The following is a 20,987-nucleotide window of genomic DNA, read 5'->3' as shown; positions in this document are numbered from 1 at the left end:
CATCCCCTTCACCTCCCAGCAAGCCTGCCAGCCGGCTACCTCAATTGTCAGTCTGAATGACTGATTGCTTCAATGGGCTACAACACAACAGAATTAAGACACATACACTATATAACTTTAAGGACTGCAACATGACCCTCGTCCCATTCCAGCAGAAGGCCACTGCCAGGACACGGTCTTTATTCTGTGAATCAAGCCCAGACTGAAAGCTCTGAGCTTCAACTGCCCTGTGTTACATGCCCCCTCCAACTGGCATCACAGCAGGTCTGAGAATCTGGAAGGTAGAAGGGAAAGTGCGGCCGAGAAGGGAGAGGGTATCTCATAGAAATGCGCTTTTACGCAGTGGGCCTCCCAGAAGCTCCCCGCAGGACCATCCTTCCCGCTGCCAGTCAGTGAATCCCAGCTTCGCGCTCTGTGCTAGTTCCACAGAATGACCACGGCTAATATTTAATTAATATTTGCCTTTAAACTGACCCATTTAGAAAACAAACCCAGTTCTTCATAAAGAAACCTTATGTCTCTGCCATACATAGAAAACTAGTGTCATTAGTCATTTTCAATCTAAATAAATAAATTGAATCTCTATTAACACAAAAGGTGTCCTGTGGCCCATGTAAATCATCATCTTGGGTGCTGCTGTAGTAGGTTACATGTTTTCAACAGCAAACATGTGGGGCCCAAAGACACTGTCTTAGGGAGAGCCTCAGCCACCTCCGCCCTTTGTCATTGTTGCTGTAATAGACATCCCCTGACCGCTCTTCCTGGGTGCACGCAGCCTGCCCCGCAAGTACCTGGGCCCGACCCACGGTGCCGAGCATGCACAGGGACCAACTTACAATGCGCGGTTTGAAGGGTGGCTTGATCTTCTTCTGCTCCAGGAGCACCCAGTCAATCTCTTTGAAGAATGGGTGCTGCTTGATGGCGTCCTCACCGTTCTGCGATGCCACGCAGCCCAGGCGCTTGTGGGGATTCTTCGTCATGAACTGTGGGGATGAGGACAGAGTCGGAATTAGTGACAGAGGCCTGGCCAGCACAGGCTATGAGGGACAGATGGACATCAGCCAAGGCAGCATCTTCAGCATCGCCTCCCGAGTCTGTTCTTTGCAATTTCAGGGGCCACATCTGTTGGGTTTTTTTTTTTAAACTCTTACATAGAGTTGACTATGTCCCAGACACCATTCTAGACCTAGTACATGTATCAACTCATTTCACCCTATGAGGTACTATCATTGTCTCTATATTATAAACGAGGCACTAGAAGCACACAGAGGTCAGCTAATTTGGCCGAAGTCACCCAGCTAGCAAGGGGCCAAGCTGGGATTAGGAACTCTGGCTCTTACTCTCTGATCCCGCTCAGATTCTCAGGTCTTCTCATCAGGGAGACTGCGGTCTAATAAACTCATTTACACGGAGAGGTCAACAGTCCTTTTTGAGGTAAGGAATAAGGACCAGGTAAATGATCAAATGTATTAATACCTCCTCCTGCTCCTTTCCTATTCCTGGACCCAGCCCCTCTCCACTGTTTTTATGTTTGAATTTGCAATCTCTACACAAAATGCTCATGAAGGTCAAAAGATAAAAAACAAGAAAAAGGCTTATTCCTTTTCGATGCTTCTAGGTAAAAATCACATAGATGTGTTTTATATTTTCTGGGTGGTGTCTTGTGTGCCTCACACACCTAGGTGAACTTGTTATTCCTATTAAATGAGTCAGTCCTGAGGGTAAACATTAATTTAATCGAACACACGTATACCAATAAAATCTTGGGGGAAAAAAGTGCCAGTGGGTGGAAATATTTCTGATAGCTACCCGAAATAACAGCACGTGTGTGTTGTGTGTGTATGTGTGTTAGAGACAAAATGTCACATTTCATAGTGTGAAGGCTGAATGTCTAAACAGAATAACTTGAGAGAATAAACTATAATCCAAAGGAATACATCTTTGGTATAATTTCAGGCTTAATCAGCAAGGGAGAGAGCCTCTAACTATTTCTTGCCTGGTGCCCTTGGAACCAAAGCACCTGGCCTCGAGTTCAATGCGACTGGAGGGGACAGCCCCAGATAAAGAGTAAAAGGGGTGGAGAGTAGGCATGAGTCAGGAATGGTACCAGTGTGCCTCATCTTTCTCATCTACAAGTCAGCAAGGTAACCCCTACTTTAACTCCTTGGATGGCTCCCACCATGACGTCCATACTCCTTAGTTTGGCACACAGGAGCTCCTCAGCCTGAACCCTGTCTATCTACCTTGCTGTCCTTTTGCATTCTTTCTTCCCTCTGGTTGAAAGTCCCTTTCCAGTCCCTAGGCCTTCTCTAGGAATTACTCAAAATGCTACCTCGTCTGTGAAGCCTCCCCAGATTCCCTCCTCTGTTGATACCGTAGACCCCATGCTTCTGGTTTATTTAAATTATAATTTGTCAAAACATCTCTTCCCCTTGGTGAGCTCTATGATTTAGGAATCTGTCTTATCTGCCCCAAACCTGGCTCAGTGCCTGGTTCCCATTGTACACTCAGTAAATCGTGATGATGGAGTGAGGGGCTAAAGGTTGGGTCTCAGGGCACAGTGCTGAGGGAGGAAGACTGTGGCACAGCCACTTACTGTTGCGCAGGTTGTGCACTGCATACTTCTATGATACAAATGGCCTTCTCTAAAGTTCTGCATCACCTTCACATAGGCCCTCGGAGACACAGCCCAGTGGCTAGAGTCATGGAAATCCTGGTCTGGCCCTGTAGTCAAGTGACTGCATGAAGTGTTTTGAGGCCAAGGGTGCAGTAGACTCCTCACTTCCTCAGCTCCTCCCGTCCTCCCTTTTCTGGGAGGGGAAATATCAGGGTCAGGGATAAACACAGAGGTTTGGGCATCTCAGGAACTGCCCCTGAGCCAGACGCTCTTCTCAGGGGGAAAATGCTCTTCTCATGAACGTCTCACCCTCACGAACTGGTTAACCGGTTAGGCATGACTTCTAACTTCTGGATCTCTGTAGGTCAAGGTTTTTCAGCCTTCGTGCTGTTAACATTTTTGACTGGATACTTCTTTGCAGGGTGGGTGGGGAGAGCTGTCCTGTGCATTGCAGGCAGTTTAGCAGCCTCCATGGCCTCTACCTACTGCATGCCAGCAGCACCAAAAATATCTCCAGACATTACTGAATGTCTAAGGGAACAGGACAAAATTGCCCCTAGTTAAAGGCCACTGCTCTAAGGTCTCCAAAATAAAAGGGCTCAGCTGGTATGCTGGCAGGGGACTCACAGGGAGATGTGATGGGCTGGTGTTGGGGCCTGGGATAGTGGCCAGCTCTGCTGGGCATAGTGTTCTGGTGGCCTCGGGTGCAGCTGAGGTTTTCCCTTAGCTACTCGGCTGACCTGGGAAGAGATGGGGCTCCAGGAATCAGGAGGCAAAAGCTCCCATGTCCACCCCAAGTTAATTACCCAAGAGAGTTCTCTGCAGTGATTTGGAGTTGCAGCTCCAAAGTATAAGTAGAGGCAGAACCAGTGAAGATATGCCTGTTGCAAGATCTCATTGAGTGGAAAAACCAAGATACACCACTGACAGGAAAATGAGATATGTGTACAGCATTCCTACAATTGTATAATACAGAAAAAAGAAATAAGTTATATTTGTATTTGCTTGTATATATCTAAAGAATTCCAGAAGGATATGTAAAAGCCTCAAAACGTAAGTAGAGAGTGTGTGGGAAATGGGCAGATGGAAGCAAGGATGAGACAGACACCTTTCACTGTTTCCCATTTTATGCTTTGTGTGTGTGTGTTTTTTAAATAGCATGCGATCAAACAAGCAAGCAAATAATGAAATATTTAAGGCCTAACTATATAAACTGAACAAAACAGAATTTGAAAAGTTGGACAACTGAGTCCCCCTAAGCAATGCTCCTTCCCACTGGGTGACGTGCCCTTCCTAAAGTGCTTTCCTGTAGGAAAGTCAGAATGGAAGAGGCTGGGAGCCCCTTTTGGATACTGAGAGTCTCGCTGAATGCCTGGCCTAGCAGGTGCCCTGTACTCATCGATGAAAATCCCTCCTCTCCATCCTTTGGACACACGAGTCTCCATTCTGCATCAAGTGCTGTGGTGATGAGACACGGTTCCTGCCCTCATGGGGCATGTAGAAGAGTAAGGGAGGCTGAGAAGAAACATGTCATTGCTAGAGAATCAATTAGCGAAGACTGTAATGAACGCCCCGAGAGAAGCACAGCAGGCTCTGACAGTGTGATGGGCAAGGAACTTGGCAAATCATTCCCTGAGAAGCAACACCTAGGCTGAGACCTGAAGGAGGAATGTACCTAGGCAAAAAGGGCACAGGGGGAGAGTGGTCGGGGAGAAGGAACACTAAAGACACTTGCATTCTATAGGCCCTGGACATAGTCCAGCAGAGCCCAGCAGATGAGGGGGAGTGGCTGAGGGGGAGGCGGGGCCTGATGCAGGACCCTGGAGGCTGTGTGGAAGATAAAGATCTTTAATCACAATGTGATGAGTTTTAAGTAGGGGACGAGGCAAGAAATGGCTAGATTTGCATTCTTAAGAGATCACTCTACAGAGATGAGAAGGAGGCAAGAGGGGCCACCCGCCTGCCAGTTAGGAGGTCCTGCAGTTCACCAAGGGAGAGGTGGTGGTGGCTCTGATGGGGGTAGTAGGGAGGAGGATGGAGAAAGGTAACTCAGATGGAAAAGGTTAGCAGGGGGAATGGACTTGATGTCTGGCTAGCTGTGATGGGGACAGAGGGATAGCACCCCATTTCTGGTCTGCTTAGACAGGAAGACAGGGTGCCATTTACTGAGCCACGGAATTTGAGAGTGAGCAGATTTGAGGGGGACCATCCAGAGCTGTTTGAGTGTATACTGAATGTGAGGGACCCCTGGCCAGCAGAGGGGAGGAAGTGAGTAGGGAACTGGAAACACAGGCCTGGAGGCTGGAAGATGGGTCTGGCTGGGTATACCCCTTCCTGAGTGCAGGGTGGGAGGTGGGAGAGTGCAGTGCAGGGGAGAGCACAGGGTACCCAGGGGACCCGGGGCCCAGGCCTGAGGAACAAGAGAGGCGGTGATCAGAATCCATCCATGAAGGAGCCGAACAGGGGCCGGTGAGTGACACCAGCAAGGAGCTGGGAAGAGCAGGGGTCCCTCAAAGACTGTCACCCAGGAGGCACCCAGGTCGAAGTTTTCCTTGGCTCTCAGTTGAACTAGTTATAATCGTTTCATTGAACTAGTTATAATCAGTTAACGTTTCGAGATTTTACATAAAAATCTGGATTTCGTGCTTCTCTTGGAAAGCCAGATCTGGTGAGGTGAGGTCCTCATTGCTGCTAGGGGATCATCAGGGGTCTCCATTTACCCTGCCCCACCCAGTCCTGTTCACCTTCCAGGGCTCCTGCAGGCATTTAACTTTGCAATCTGTGATAAAATGGGAAGAACAGAGAGCTAAGAGCTGTTTCTGTTTTTCACCAGTTACATAGCTCCTACAATGTGCTTGGCACTGTTCTCAGTCCTTGGGATGCGTCTGAGAAATAGGCTGGAAAACGTTCCTGCCCTCATGAAGCTCAATCTTGTGGAAGAAAACAGACAATAAACATAATACATAATATACATATAGTGGATTAGAAAGTGAAACTGCTATTAGGGATCAACTGAGCAGGATAAAGGTGGATAGGGAAGGGGACAAGTTTTAGCTTTTTGTATTAAAAAAAAAAAAAAAAAGCCTCACTGAGAACACACTACTGAGTCAACCTCTGAAAACGTCGGCACTCAGAGGGCAGCAGAAGGGGTAGCAAAGGAGATGGAGAAGCAGCTGCCCAACACCAGAGGAGACCCAGTCCCAGAGGGCAAGGACAAGGAGGGCTTTAACACAGAAGGGCTTGACTGAGCCAATGAATGTGGCTGGGAGGCTCCAAGGCAGGGATCCTGAAAGCTTCAAAGAGCCACAGGGGGCCAAGGAGAAATGCGGGTGTGAAGACATCAAGGCAGAAAAGTGCAACAGAAGTCATTTCCATGAATAGCAAGAACCAAGCTCGGAGTGAGAGGCCCGGCCCAGAACACACATTGAATTTGGAAAGTTGGACAAACTAGTTCCCCTAAATAAGACTAGTACCCCTGAGGCCTTCTCACTGGCTTGGGGCAAGGGCGGAGGACTTTGGAGGCTGGCAGGAGAGGCACCCTCCAAACCATGCTCTCCCCAGCAGCCAGATCTACTTTCTAGGTGTACCAGCCAGGTCACTCCCCTGCCTGGTTCTCCGAGGGCTAGCCCTGCACTGGGAATCGAATAGAAGCTCTCGTGGTGGCATAAGAAGCCCTGCATACTCAGGTCAGGCGCAGTGGCTCACACCTGTAATCCCAGCATTTGGGAGGCAGAGGCAGGGGATCACGAGGTCAGGAGATCGAGACTATCCTGGCTGACACGGTGAAACCCCGTCTCTACTAAAAATACAAAAATTAGCCAGGCATGGTGCTGCATTCCTGCAGTCCCAGCTACTCAGGAGGCTGAGGCAGGAGACTCTCTTGAACCGGTGAGGGGGAAGTTGCAGTGAGCCGAGATCGCGCCACTGTACTCCAGCCTGAGCGACAGAGTGAGACTCAGTCTCAAAAAAAAAAGAAGCAGCAGCAGCCCTGCATACTCAGACACCGCCATCCCATCACCCTCCTTGCACCCACTCTCCCTGAGCTCCTTTTGGGCTGTCCACCCTGGCAGATGTTTTCTAGTCCAAGGCATGCGCACTCACTGTTCCTTCTGAACAGACATCCTTCCCCGCAATAGCCACCTGACTGAAACCTCCCCTTAGTGTCCCCTCATGGGATAGGCGTTTCCAGACCCAAGAGCTCCCCATGCAGCCTGTTACTCCTCATTTGCTGAGCCGCTGCATGTGTCTTTTTGCACTTGTTACCATTGAGTATAATATACAGTCATTTGTCTGTTCATTTATTCACTAGTCTGTTAGCAGGGACTGTGTTCTTTGTATCTCCAGTGCCTGGCATAATGCCTGCCAATAAATATTTATGGAATAAATGAATAAAATAGTCATTACTAGATGCTCAATAAATATTTGTTTAATAAATGAATGCATGAATGAACATACTCTATTTGCCTCCTTCACTTCTCTTATCCCAATTGTGGCTACATATTGATATATTTTTAATTTATTAAAAATAACAAATAATCTCACTGGATTGGAAACTTCACAAGGCAGAGACCAGGGCTCACCAATACTTATTCGGCATCTAGCACCATGCCTGGCATGTTGGAAGCGCTCAATAGATAGTAGTTCATTGAATGAACGAATGAAAGGGAGAGGGAGAAGAGTAAGAGCAGAGGGGAAAGACGGAATGAGGCGAGGGAAAAAGGAAAGGAAGGAGAAAAAAAAACTACAGAAAAGGGTAACATGTTCTGATGTGGAATTTTCTAAAACATGGTACATGCATCCTCAGATACCTACAAAATGGTTTTAGATCTTTCAAAAATTTGTATACAATAATTTACATTAGGCAGGGCATGGTAGTTCACGCCTATAATCCCAGCACTTTGGGAAGCTGAGGTGGGTGGATCATGATGTCAGGAGTTAGGAACCAGCCTGGCCAACATGGCGAAACCCCATCTCTACTAAAAATACAAAAATTAGCTGGGCATGGTGGTGTGTGCCTGTAATCCCAGCTACTCGGGAGGCTAAGGCAGAAGAATCTCTTGAACCTGAGAGGCGGAAGTTGCAGTGAGCTGAGATCACGCCACTGCACTCCAGCCTGGGCCACAGAGCAAGAATCCATCTTGAAAAAAAATTACATTAATTCATTATGGCAAGGGATACTGATTTTCTACCTATGATAATGGTATAAAATTTCTTTGTAAAATACAGGCTGGGCGTGGTGGTTCATGTCTGTAATGCCAGCACTTTGGGACGCTGAGGTGGGCAGATCACCTGAGGTCAGGAGTTCAAGACCAGCCTGGCCAATATGGTAAAACTCTGTCACTACTAAAAATACAAAAATTAGCCAGGCATGATGGCAGGTGCCTGTAATCCCAGCTACTCAGGAGGCTGAGGCAGGAGAATCACTTGAACCCGGGAGGAGGAGGTTGCAGTGAGCCAAGAGAGCACCACTACAATGCAGCCTGGCCATCTCAGCGAGACTCTGTCTCAAAAAAGAAAAAAAAAAAAAATTCTTCGTAAAATACATATAATCAGGTAAATATTGGAAGTTGATTAAAAGAACAAGAAAAGCAACTAATAGTGCAGAAGACACTTGAAGATAGCAAATTTTGTGACTACAATGTGCAAACGACTGAATTTTGGGGCATTCGGATGCAGGGAAGAAGCCAAGTTCTGGAAGTCATGGTCCCTGGGCTGTCACCCTCGTCCTGTCTTAGCTCAGAGGGGTGACCTTGGGCAGACTTCTTGCTTAACTTCCCTGCAACTCAGCTTTCACGGATTTCAAAAGGGTACAGGTAACATCACTCACTTGACACAGTACAAGCATTGTTACATCGTAGAGATGGCTGTGCTGAGAAAGCATAATGGGTTTTCCCATGTGAGGGATGATTCCTAGGGCAGAGTCTGTCTCTGTATTATTTGTCTACATCCAGCGGGACTGCATGAATTTCCAGTGGACCAGATCTTTTCTGATTGGCTCTTGAGCCACAGCGATGCTGTCATGGACACAGTAGGGCAGTGCCCACCCTCCCTCCCCTCCTCTCTGTTCTCCCTCACAGGTCCCTGATGAAGACAGGCCACAGGTAAGGAAGTGACGGAAGTGGCAGAGGTGATGTCAGCAAAGTTGAGTTGCTTCTGTTCCCTCTGAAAGGCTGGAGGACACAGATGTAAACAGTGCCTCATCTCAGGAAGCACAGACATGCGCTCCTTTTCCCACCAGAAGAGCAAGTCATCTCAGGCCCCATTCTCTTGGCAGCAGCCCTCTGCACTGCGCCTGAACTCCCAGTGGCAACTGCCCTTAGTCCTTCCCATTCCATGGTGATGAGAAGTGGGAGGGCGAAAGCTGGACAGAGAAAGGGAGAAGGGAGTGTGTGTGTGTGTGCGTGTGTGTGTGTGTGTGTGTGTGTGTGTAGGGGAGGAGCCCAGGAGAGCACAGCCATGGGTGAGGGGCAGGGACTCACAGCTTTCAAGATGCTGACCGCCTCCTTGCTGAGCCACACCGGGTACAGCACGTCGTCATGGAGGATGGACTCAAATAGGTCGTCCTCGTTGTCGGCCTCAAAGGGAGGCTGTCCAGCCATCATCTCGTACATCAGCACCCCCAGGGCCCACCAGTCCACGGAGGGGCCGTACTCCAACTCCTGCAGGATCTGTTCAGGAAACCGGCAACGTCAGGCACCATCAAAGGCTCCCACCCCAGTGACACCCGTGCTACGAACGCCCGTGGGAAGGACTTCAATTTTAAGTCACTCCTCCCTACCGTTGAGTCCTAGTCCATGTGAAGTTCTAAATCAGCAAATTCAGTGGCAGTTGAGTTTGGAGGCACTATGTTGGGGGCCGGCTATCGTCTTTCCAAAGTCAATATCGACAGTCTGTCTTCCAATGGGAACATGAGCACCAGAGAAAGTTCCTGACTGGCATGAGGGCCACATTTGAAAAAACTGCATATTTTGACACTAAAATCAGGGTCAGGGGAGCACAATGCAGACTGAGAGAACGAGCAAGCTGTAAGTGACTCAGAGTGCAGCGAGGTCACATCTCCCATCTCACACACAGTGCAGGGCACAGCTCACTGCCTGAGTGGAAAGGTGAGCAGAGGTCTTCTTTACATGGTGCGACACTGAATTTACCTGAGCCCTGTGCTTCTGGAGAGGAAACTGCAATGAATAAGTCTCCCCACCCTGTCATGGTCTACCTATAAGGGACTACTATACTCTTGCATATTCTAAGAAAAAACCCATCTCTATTGTTCATCATGATTCCCATAAGATACACTGAGGAATCCCCCACTTTGCCTCTACAAAACCTTAGGCCCCCTTCTTTCCTTTGGGGCCACCTTCACTAATGAACCCCCTATTGTAATAGCCAGAATCAAACCATCTCCTTGATTGGTACATTTTGCCTTTGACAACAGTCACTTGTCTTATCTATGCTCTCTGTCTCTCTTTTTTCCTCTAAAGGTGTAGAGTCAAATTCACTCAGATTAAATGCATGTATGACATGATGCTACTGAATACAAGACATCTTTTCTGGCTGGGCGCAGTGGCTCACACCTGTAATCCTAGCACTTTGGGAGGCTGAGGTGGGAGGATCACTTGAGTCCAGGAATTCGAGACCAGCTTGGGCAATATGGTAAGACCCTGTCTCTTAAAAAAAAAAAAAAAAAAAAAAATTAGCTGGGCATGGTGGTATGTCTGTAGTCTCACCTACTCAGAAGGCTGAGGTGGAAAAATCACTTGAGTCCGGGAGGTTAAGGCTGTAGTGAGTCATAATCACGCTACTGCACTTCAGCCTGGGTAACAGAGTGAGACCCTATCTCCAAAAAAAAAAAAAAAGGATCTTTTCTGATTGGCTATTCTATTTGGTCTGCTCTCCATACACATATGTCATAAATACATGATACACACACACATATAAATATGTAGCAAGTCAATGATGTGTGTATATATATATACACACACACATATATATTCATACATATATATCATATATATATGGAGACGAGATCCAATAGAAAAGACTAGAATTTAATATCACCTTTCAGCTATAGAGAGCTTTGTATTTTACAGTATGCCTTTAAAATATAACATATATAAATAAAATATGTAGCAGGTCAATGATGTGTTTGGCTCAGAGGAAAAATAAATGCTGAGCTGTCCCCTCTACAAGGAAGAGATCATGAAGTGATATTCCCATTCCACAATTATTTTCTCTTCTTATTAGAGTAGGATTAGGCATGGCTCTGCCCAGAACAGGAGGGTGGATGAGATGGCCTATCCAGGTCCATAATTCTATAAAGAATTTCAAAAAGTGAAGGAGAAATAAGGTTGGTGTGCATGTCCTGAAAGGGGGAACACTTTGAGGACCCTGAAAAACAAGGTAAAGTTCATGCCTCATCATTCCAGCCCATAGGACACCTTGGGCAGATAATGTCTCAGGCTGGGGACAAGGCTCCAATTTAGTTCTCAGATTTCATGGTGGCCAGGGAAGAGGAGGCTGAATTCAAGTATCTGGACTTTCTGTGGTCTACTCAAAATACCCTTCTAGAGATTACAAATTGCTTAGGATTAACTAGACAGATTTGGATAGAAGAAACATTTAGAAACAGTTAAAACACTCACAGTTTAGGAATCTTCTGAATTTGGAATGAAAAGGAATGTGAGCAAATGCAGCCAACTCTACATTACTTGGGTCTGGTAATCTTTTTAGCTAATACCTTTGGTCTAAGCCCAGTGGTTAGTGTTCCTCGAGCTGTAAGGTCAGAGCCATGGGCTCCACTGTCCGGAGGAGCCAGCGATTCTTCTGTGCTCCAAAGCCAATGCCAACTCCTCCCTCACCCTGGAAAGACACAGCGCCCAACTTAAGACCCCTGCCTGTCCCTACGAGTTGCAGGCACTTTCTCACTTTCCACATACCACTGCGTTGTTAGTTATTTTTTCATGGCCAACTGTCTCCCCAGTGCAACTAAAAGGTACCAGAGGGTAGGAGCTGTAACATGCTCCTGAGCCCATTGCTGTGGCCAGCCTGTTCTATCACCAGGAGACAGTCAACATTTTGTGACCGGCTAGCATGCATGGCCACTGTGTGTATCTACCGGGCATGCTCCCTCCTCTCCCGGGCTCAGGGCACACTGGGTGCTACAGTGGCCGCCCTCCAGCTTCTCAGAGGGAGGCAGCTGGGTTCTGTGCCTTCAAGGGGTGGGGGAAGGTGGCTTGTGTGTGCTGAGACTGGATGGTGCTGTGGAAACTGCAGAGCCACCCTGCCACCCCGCTCTAGGCCCCTTCCACAGCCTTCTCGTTTTGGGTGGCATCTTTTGTAAGATTCCTTTTAGGTTTGGCTCTAATTATCTGCTTCCTACTTAACTGTTGGCAATGGATCTGGGCAGAAGGGCAAGGCTTCCATGCCATGGGAAGGCACCTGCAGTGGCGGCCAACCCCTCAAGTGCATCAGAGCTGGGGAGAAGGGAGAAGGCATTAGGCCTGATGATGCCATTACCAAAGGCTGGTGGCCACTTCCTGGGGAGCAGGGGCTGGGAGTGGAGAAAGCAGAGGGGCTGCCACGGGGCATACCATGTGGTAGGAAGAGAAGCCTTGGGGCAGAGCTCCTGCCTCCAACGGTGTCTCTGGTTTTGAGGTTAGCTCAGCAGCTTATCACCTCTCCCATTTGAATAGAGGCTTCTGCTTTCTCAAGCATTTCCATGCTCTAATCTCAGATTCTCAAAGCAGCTTGATGAGGTAGGTAGGGCAGGAGTTATGGCTCCTTTGAAAGATGAGAAACCTGAGACTCAAAAACATTTTGTGACTTCATCAAGGTCACATGTGTGCATTTGTGGACAAGTCTGGACTCAAGACTCAATTCTCAGGATTGTGTTTCCTATCCCATCACACAACCCAACAATGATGATAACAATGAAGCCACCATTTAGCCAGCACTCCCTGTGGGCTGGGCACTGGGCTAATGCTTTAGAGGCATAATCTCATTTAATCTTCCCAGTAGCCCTCGATGAAGGCAGCAATACCTTTATCAGTTATAATTTGCCTACAGCAAGACCAGGGATTGTCATTGCCAGTGCAGAGATGTTTCTGCATAGTGGGCACAAAGGCTAGAGCAGGAAGGAGGAGTGTCTGTACTTCATTGTGAACAGAGATCAGAGTTGTTCATTGTGAGTCTCATCAATGGATTGCTTTTCATGAAAGCTGAGTGGCTGTTTTGTTCATCATAAAGTGAACGTTCTGTCTTGGGTTGGGTCCTTAACTATACCATGGGCTGTCAACTGTTAGACTCTGGAATCAACTTACAGAGGAACTGGAACTGAGTATTCTGACAATGAAGAATGAATGAAGAAGATGAGAAAAGCAGTTCCCTGTTGAAAGCTCTCACTTTCATTTATTGTTCCTTGAAGGTTGAATTCCTAGTGTTCTTGCTAAGGGAATACACTCGCAGAGAGACTGAAATCTCTACTCTTCAGATCTCTTAGAAGATAAAGGTTCTAAAGGGAAACCACCTATTACTCATCACCTTCACTTCGAGATGTTCCTCAGGCCTCCCCTGTCTTGTCTGGTCTGTGAAGCCTCCTGACCGTCAGTCCCTCACTCCCTGCCTTCTGATCTGCATGGCTGTGGCCTGCCTTCTTCCTGGGATAGATCTGACTAGGACCCTCCTCCACTGGAACCCTGAGTGGGTCCACAGATACTACAGGATCAAAGCCACATTCCTTGGGTCTTTATCCCAATCTCATTCATTACAATGAGTACCAGGAAACCCTATGATCTAGCTACACTTTTTAACTGTCCTGGAAAAGCCCAAGATGTTTTTGTCCCTTGGCCTTTGCTCATGGTGGAATGTCATAAGTTCTCATTTTTTAACAAACCTTTCTATAAGAGCCTGATTTGTGTGCTGGATCCTGGCAGTACCCAGATTAGAAACACAGACCCTACCCTCAAAGGATCCAGGGCCCAGGGACATTGAACCTCCTTTCCTGTCCTGCCCCCGTTCCAGTCCTGTTGTTTTCAGGAATACCCTCCCCACCCCTTCCGTCAAAGGAAATCCTCATTCTTTACAACTCAATTCATCCACCAGGTGCTCCAAGAAGCCTTTCCTGATCCCTGAGGATACCATCTTGTTTTATGTGCCTATTTATTCTGCTTAATTAGTTGTTTACTTATCTGTCACTCCCTTTAGACCAAAAGTTTCTTTAGAATAGGACAAGTGTCTCAGTGATTTCTTTATCCCCACATTGCTTTGTGCCTAGCAGGTGCTCTAACAATGCCCACTGAAAGAAATGAGCTCTGAATGGGCTAATACCTATCTGATCCGCCATGGGCGATGTTAGTGGGGATTGGTACTTCTTTCCTATCTTACATGTCTCAGAACCATGAAGATCATTTTGATTGTCTATGACAGGCCATGTCTTAAACCTGAATCATATCACACCAGGTATCTCTCAGTTTGGGCAGGAATAAGGCAAACACTTCATGCCGAGCAAAACATCCCAAACAACTTTCACGAAAGGCGACCTATTGGAATGGGCCACAGTGAATATCTCTGATATCTGTATACAATGAGGCGCAGTCACTCTCCTCTTCCTGCTCCATCCTGCATACCCACAGTGTACAGCTGCCACTATGCGGGAAATGGCAAACAGTTCCTGGTTTTACTGTTAGTAAATTATAGCTGATAAAGTGAAGTGCTCCCGTGATCAGTGATGCTCCTTTATTCTGATTTTATTTTTTACTTTTTTTTTTTGTTTTTTAATTGAGACAGGGTCTTGCTCTGTCACCCAGGCTGGAGAGCAATGGTGCAATTATGGCTCACTACAGCCTCAACCTTCTGGGCTCAATTGATCCTTTCACCTCAGCCTCCCGAGTAGCTGGGACTACAGGTTTGCACCACTATGCCAGGCTAATTATTGTATTTTTTGTATAGACAGAGTTTCACCATGTTGCCCAGGCTGGTCTTGAACTCCTGGACTCAAGTGATCTGCCTGCCTTGGCCTCCCAAAGTGCTGGATTACAGACGTGAGTCACTGTGCCCACCCTATTCTGATTTTAAAGACATGAAAACAATAATAAAAGTCAACAAATTTCTCTTGGTCAAAGATTTATTGGTGGTTCTGGACTAGGATGGGAAGAAATGTTCAATGAGAACTTGCCCAGGTTTGGGAAATAGCCTGTTACTCTCATTTCACTCATCATCTCCCCAACACTAGGACTTCTTGACAGACATCAATCAGCAAACTTCTTACCTTCTCTTTTCTCCCTCCTCCCTAGAATCCATCCTGGTTTTCCAGAGCCTTCCCCCAGTACCACTAGATGACCCCAGTGCATGGGTTTGGAACCCTGCCTCGGTCCTGGCACCAGGAGGAGGTGAACCTTTGCACACAGGTCTTACCTCGGGAGCTATGTAGTCAGGAGTCCCACAGAAGGTGGTGGTCGTCACACCATTCAGAATCCCTTCCTTGCACATCCCAAAGTCAGCCAGCTTACAGTGACCTTCTGCATCCAGAAGGATGTTGTCCAGTTTCAAATCCCTGCAAAATAGGCCAGAATCATATTGTCAATATGCCACTCACCCCAATATAATCTTCTTGAGTTGAAGGTATGTGCATATCTTAGGGAAATCTCCAGAAAAAAAGTCCTGAAAGAAGCTTGCATTTCTTGAAACCCATCTGAGTCCAGGGGATCTCTCTCACGTTAGTCAGCCCCTAATGGCACCTCCGCTTTCTTCAGCAAGAGGGAGGAACTTCCGTAACCCCAGGAATATATCAACTGCTGTGGTTTCATAGATCTAAGTCAGTAGGTATATATGGAAGCCCTGCTATGCACCCATATTCATATTAATCAGACCCTGCTGTGAAAGAAAGAAGCATCTACCCCTGTCCCTCATGAACTAACCATGGGGATCAGCTGGGGGTCCCTGCATGACACATAGAGACATCAATGAAACAGATAAAACCACCTAAGAGTCAGGCGCTACTTTATAGAGCACCAAGCGAGCTATTGTGTGTCAGAGCGGGAGACCACAAACAGCTAGTGCAGGCAGTGAGGGCCTCCAGGAAACAGCGCCCCTCAAGAGAAACTTGGCTAGGAGGTAAGGGTCGGATACACTGTGAGGAGAGAAGATGGGAGAGAGGAGAAGGCCAATATACCTGATGCAAAAGGTAGTGAGGAGGCCAGAGAATTGGGCCGCAGTGAATGGTGAAGCAAGACAGGAATGTTTTGCTCAAAGAGCCTGGAATGCTAGGAAAAAGAATTTGAAATGCATGCTAACAGCAATAAGCATCCTGCCTGCATGAGCACAACGCATTTGTAAGATCTCTTTCCTAGGGGCCAGCAGGCTGGGTGGGGGAAAGGTCTGGAGGCAGGAAGGCAAGCACATTGCTTATAATCACCTGGACCCACAGAGCCCACGTGGTTCTGTGCGGCAAGCAAGAGCCATAGGGGCATGCCAGTCTTGAGCAGTGCAGCTCCCTTGGGGCCTGTTTTACACTTTGGGGTTCTAGGTAAGAATTCCCTGCCACCATGCCTGGAACCTGCAAGCCTGATCCCGTAGAAGAACCCAGACCGCATTGTGGTCTCCATCCTGGGCTCCCCGCAACAGCCATTCTGGGATGGAGGGTGAAGGGTCTTGCAAATAAGGCCCATTCCTCTGCACACAGAAAGCAGCGGGGCCTGCTGGTGTCAAGATGTTAACTCCGGTCATTGCCGGGGATCCAGGCCTGAGTGCAAAGGTGGGGCAGGAAGCACTTTAGGACCTGCCTGCATTGTACCCATGACCCCATTTCTGCTTACAGCTGGGACTTCTTGAGAGAAAAGAGCATATAAAATGTGCTGCTCTAAGCAAATGCTCATGAACTACAGAAAGAACAGTGAGCCCAACCAAGCTGAGCCCCTGGGACCAGGGTTCCCTCACCCCGACCCTGGCCACTGTGTGTGGTCAAGGCCCAGCTCTGGCTATGGGTGATGGATCAGTGAGACAAATACTGGGTTGGGACTCAGGGCCTGAGTTTGTAGCACTGGTTGCAGCCTTGTCCTGGTAAAGTCACCTTGCTGGTCTGTGACCTTATCTGGTGAATCAGAATGACACGCTCCTGCTTGTAGGCTTATTTGAAGGACTGATGATGTGTGTAAAGTAGAAGGTCTTTAACATTGTCACACTCACTTTCTTCATGAAGGAACCAAGTTCAAGGGAACTGGGTGAACTGTCTGCCTACTTGCAAATGTCCGAGTCCTTGAGAAGCTGACAGCTGGGGCCCCACTGAGTCACATGCCCCTCTATTTCCTCTATTTTGTAGTATCCAGTGCTGCCAGCCCCCATGGCACACACGATCAGCACAATGGTGATACTAATTGAAAAAGGAACAACAATGATGCTTCTTTATGTGTGGGAAGCACCTCGCAGTTCACGGTCCACGCTCAGCACTGTGAATTCCATTAAACAGTTCCATTGCACAGTACTGTGAGCTAGAACAAGCACACGTGGCAACTACCCTTACAGAAATAAGTCAATGGAAGCCAGAAGAAGTTAGGTGATTACAGGTGGTGAAGGATTGGTGGATCCGCCCTGCAAGCCAGCATCCTTGTCCCCGTGTGCCGCGCTCCTCTGCCCTCCTGCCTTCACATTGGTTGACTTCCTCTAATGCCAGTCACCAAGCCCAACTTGATAAAATACCCCAAATGCCACCCCCTAAGCACTCTTTTCAAAGCCTTTGTTATGTCCGAGGAAGGACTTCTTCTAATTTTGCATAAATTGAGTGGATTCAGAAGATTCCAAGCCAGCTTGAACCTTGCCCCTTTTCTGACTCAGGCTGCAAGGCTCCGCCTTTCCTTCTGCCCGGGGTTGTCTCAGGCGGGGCAAAGAAGGAGGAAGGCCTCACTGCTCCCCAGCTCCTGCTCTTCTTTGCCTGCCCCTGCACTGGCCCCAGAAGCTTACCCTCCCTTTGCTTTCTACCCTTTCTTCTCCCCAGGAGAAATGTGGTCCAGGGTGGCTGCCACAGCCAAGCATGGTCTGCAGGCAGCACGCAGCAGCTGCCCTTGGCTGTGACTAGGGGAGGCCCTGGCCAAAATGCTTCCTCCTGCTGTCTTGCCACTGAGGCCTGAAGCCTGCCCCTGGTCACTTCCTCCAATTACCCCTCTGTATTTCTTGAAAACTCTAACTGTCCATGTAAAACCAACTCCAGGAAGAGTTAGGGACTTATGTTCCTTTCCTTAATGACAGAAAAAGTTAGAGTGGGTCCAAAGACTTCCGGGAGCCAGAAGGGCCATTGCCAGGACTTTCTATTTCTCTGGGGGGTCTTCAGTTCCATTATAAAGAAAAGAGCTCACACCTCTGGGACTAAACTTGCCTGGCACTGGGCTCTCAGTGGCAAGCAGTTCATGAGTGGGGTTTCAGTGGATGGGTTGGCTCAGGGAAGCTCAGTGCCTATGATGGCTCAGGGGTGGGGGTAGGGGCAAGATGCAGTGGAGGTGGAAGGTGGTAAGAAGAGAAAGAGCTAGTCTTTCCCTAAGAGATTCCTTCATGGTTTTCTTACCAGCACTGCTACCCCAGGATCTCTGAATTTCCACTCCTTATTCCTGCCCCAGGAGTCTCCTGGCTGTATGTTTTCAGTGCTGCCTCTTTGCTAGGGGCCTGTAGACACTCCTCGGGAGGAAGATTGGGAATAATGGTTTCCCAGCCTTGCTTACTTTGGGGTCCTGCTGGCAGGCAGAACCGGGCAGGCTGTCTATTCTCCTGAGGGTTCCCATGGTGTTCAGTGTTCAGGGGACATGGTCAGGCAGGTAGCAAGTACTCATCAAACTTGCTGGAGACTGACAGCTTTGCAAAGAGGGACAACTACCCAGATATTAGTCCCTGTGTACTCGGTCCTCAAATGCAAGGCCAGGGTACTTTTGAGGAATGGGACATTTTTTAAAGAGGGGGGTCATTTTTTTAATAGAGGGGGGGAAACCCAGCAAAATTTCTTTCCTAATATGTGAGCCAATGTGACCAGCCTATACTCATTTATCTATTTACAGTTTCATTCAATTTTTCTTCAATAGGTAATACATTCATGTGTTCAAAAAACCGAAAAGTATGAAAGGGCATGCAGTAAAAATTCTCCCTCCTGCATCCATTCCCTGACACCCTTTTCTCTCTCTACAGGCGATTTCTTTTTATTCATGCCCTGTATATTCTCTTGATCATACTTTATATATAAATAAGAAAATATGATTATATATTCATTTCCCCTCATTTAACTATACTGTACACGTTCTTTGGGACTTTATCTTTTGCACTTAATATATATTGAAGCTCTTTCTGTCTTGGCACTTAAAGAGCCTTCTAATTCTTTATTGTGGCTACATAATACTCCACTGTATTTATTGGGGGACATTTAGGATACTTCTAGCATATGCTATCAAACAATGCTGCTGTGAATAACCGTCTACATAGGACATTTCACACATGTGTGAAGGTAACTGTACACATTTCCTAGAAAAGAAATTTCGGAATCAGGTACTACAAGAATGTGAATTTTGATGGATGTCACCAAACTGCCCTTCTTGGAGGCAGAACAATTTATACTTCCATCAGCAACATATGACAGTGCCTGCTTCCCACATCCTTGCCAACATGGTATATTATCAAGTTTTGGTAGTTTGATAGGTGAAAACAATATCTCATTATATCATTAAGTTTCTCTGTAAGTTTGAGCATATTTTCATATATTCAAAAGAGATCTGTATTTTTTTTCCATGAATTGTTGCCCATTTTTCTTTTGTGGTGTTTGTTTTTTATCGATTTTTAGTAGCTCTTTCTATATTAGGAAACAAACTTCAAGCATGAAAGGGCATACAGTAAGATAAGAATTGCAAACATCCCAGTTTTTTGTCTGACTTTTGGCATTGCTTATGGTGGTTTTGTCATGCCGATATTATTTATTTTTATGTAATTGAATTGATGTTTTATAACATGGGTTTGGATTTTAAGTCTTAATTTGAAAGGCTTTACCCATTTCAAAGTTATAAAAGTATTCTCCCAAGGTTCCTCCTAGTACTTTTATGTTTTCATTTGATAAATGTAAGTCTTTGATATATTTGGGACTTGCTCTGATAAAAGATGTGTGATATATATCCAACTTCACTTGTTTTCAGAAACTTAGTAAGTTGTCTCAATACCATATGCAGAATAGGTCACTTTTCCTCACTGATTGAAACACCACCTTCATCAAATACTAGTACTAAATCCTCTCATGCACTTGGATTTTTCCTGTACCTTTTATTCTACAACGTCACTCTATACCACACTCTTTTAATTATTGCAGGTTTATAATGCCTTTTAACACTCGGTAGTACCAGTCTACATATTATTTTTCAAAATTTCCTGGCCATTCCTGTTTATTTTTCCATATGAACTTTAGAATCATTTGTCTAGTTAAAAAACAATCCTGGTGATGTCTTTATTGTGAATATGTGTAAAGTTATAAATTAACTTAGGGAGAGTTGATATTTTTATGATGTTGAGTCTTCCCTTCTTATCCAATAATACTTTGTGTCTTTCCATTTTCATGTCATCTGTGTCCCTTAGAAGCATTTTAAAATTCTCTCATATAGATCTTGTAAATTTCTTATGACATTTTATGGCAGATTGCTGGTTGTCCCAATATCTATTCTCACTTTCTTCCTTTGTAAGAGAACATTTACTTTCTATTTTTTAAGCCAGGTACATAGCTACGTAGCCATGAACTAGAATTAAAAGCTGCGCTTGTGGCTCAAGCCTATAATCCCAGCACTTTGGGAGGCCGAGACGGGCAGATCACGAGGTCAGGAGATCGAGACCATCCTGGCTAACACGGTGAAACCCCGTCTCTACTAAAAAATACAAAAAACTAGCCGGGCCAGGTGGCGGGCGCCTGTAGTCTCAGCTACTCGGGAGGCTGAGGCAGGAGAATGGCGTAAACCCGGGAGGCGGAGCTTGCAGTGAGCTGAGATCCGGCCACTGCACTCCAGCCCGGGCAACAGAGCGAGACTCTGTCTCAAAAAAAAAAAAAAAAAAAAAAGCTGCACTTGGAGCTGGGTGTAGTTATGTGACTAGGTTCTAGGCAATCAGATGTGTGGAAGTCTCCTTAAAAGGAAGAGCCTTACTCTTCTTTTTCTTTCCTCCTTCTATATATTCTCTCTCTCTCTCTCTCTCTCTATGTGTGTGTGTGTGTGGGGGGGTATATATACACATATATATTTATACATATATACATATGTATATATACACACACACATATATACACATACATATATACACACACATACATATATGTTCTTCTATATATTCTGTATATTGCATGAATGAGGATATAATACCTAAAGCAGTAGCAGCC

General features: G+C 46.6%; 1 protein-coding gene across 1 annotated transcript in view; it reads right to left on the bottom strand.

Moving 5' to 3' along the window:
* The window catches only part of PRKCE (protein kinase C epsilon), a 544,098-nt gene that overhangs the window by 27,303 nt on the left and 495,808 nt on the right, over window positions 1–20,987 (bottom strand). The window contains exons 12-14 of the mRNA XM_025354242.1: window positions 15,026–15,164; window positions 9,097–9,285; window positions 837–983 (exon numbers count right to left, since the gene is read on the bottom strand). Of these exons, the coding sequence (XP_025210027.1) occupies window positions 837–983; window positions 9,097–9,285; window positions 15,026–15,164 (475 nt within the window). The remainder of the gene's footprint in view (window positions 1–836; window positions 984–9,096; window positions 9,286–15,025; window positions 15,165–20,987) is intronic.

This window comes from Theropithecus gelada, chromosome 13 (assembly GCF_003255815.1).
Source record: "Theropithecus gelada isolate Dixy chromosome 13, Tgel_1.0, whole genome shotgun sequence".
NCBI classification, from domain to species: Eukaryota; Metazoa; Chordata; class Mammalia; order Primates; family Cercopithecidae; genus Theropithecus; species Theropithecus gelada.
The sequence above is the reverse complement of the archived record's forward strand: the minus strand, read 5'-3'. Positions and strand labels throughout refer to the sequence as shown.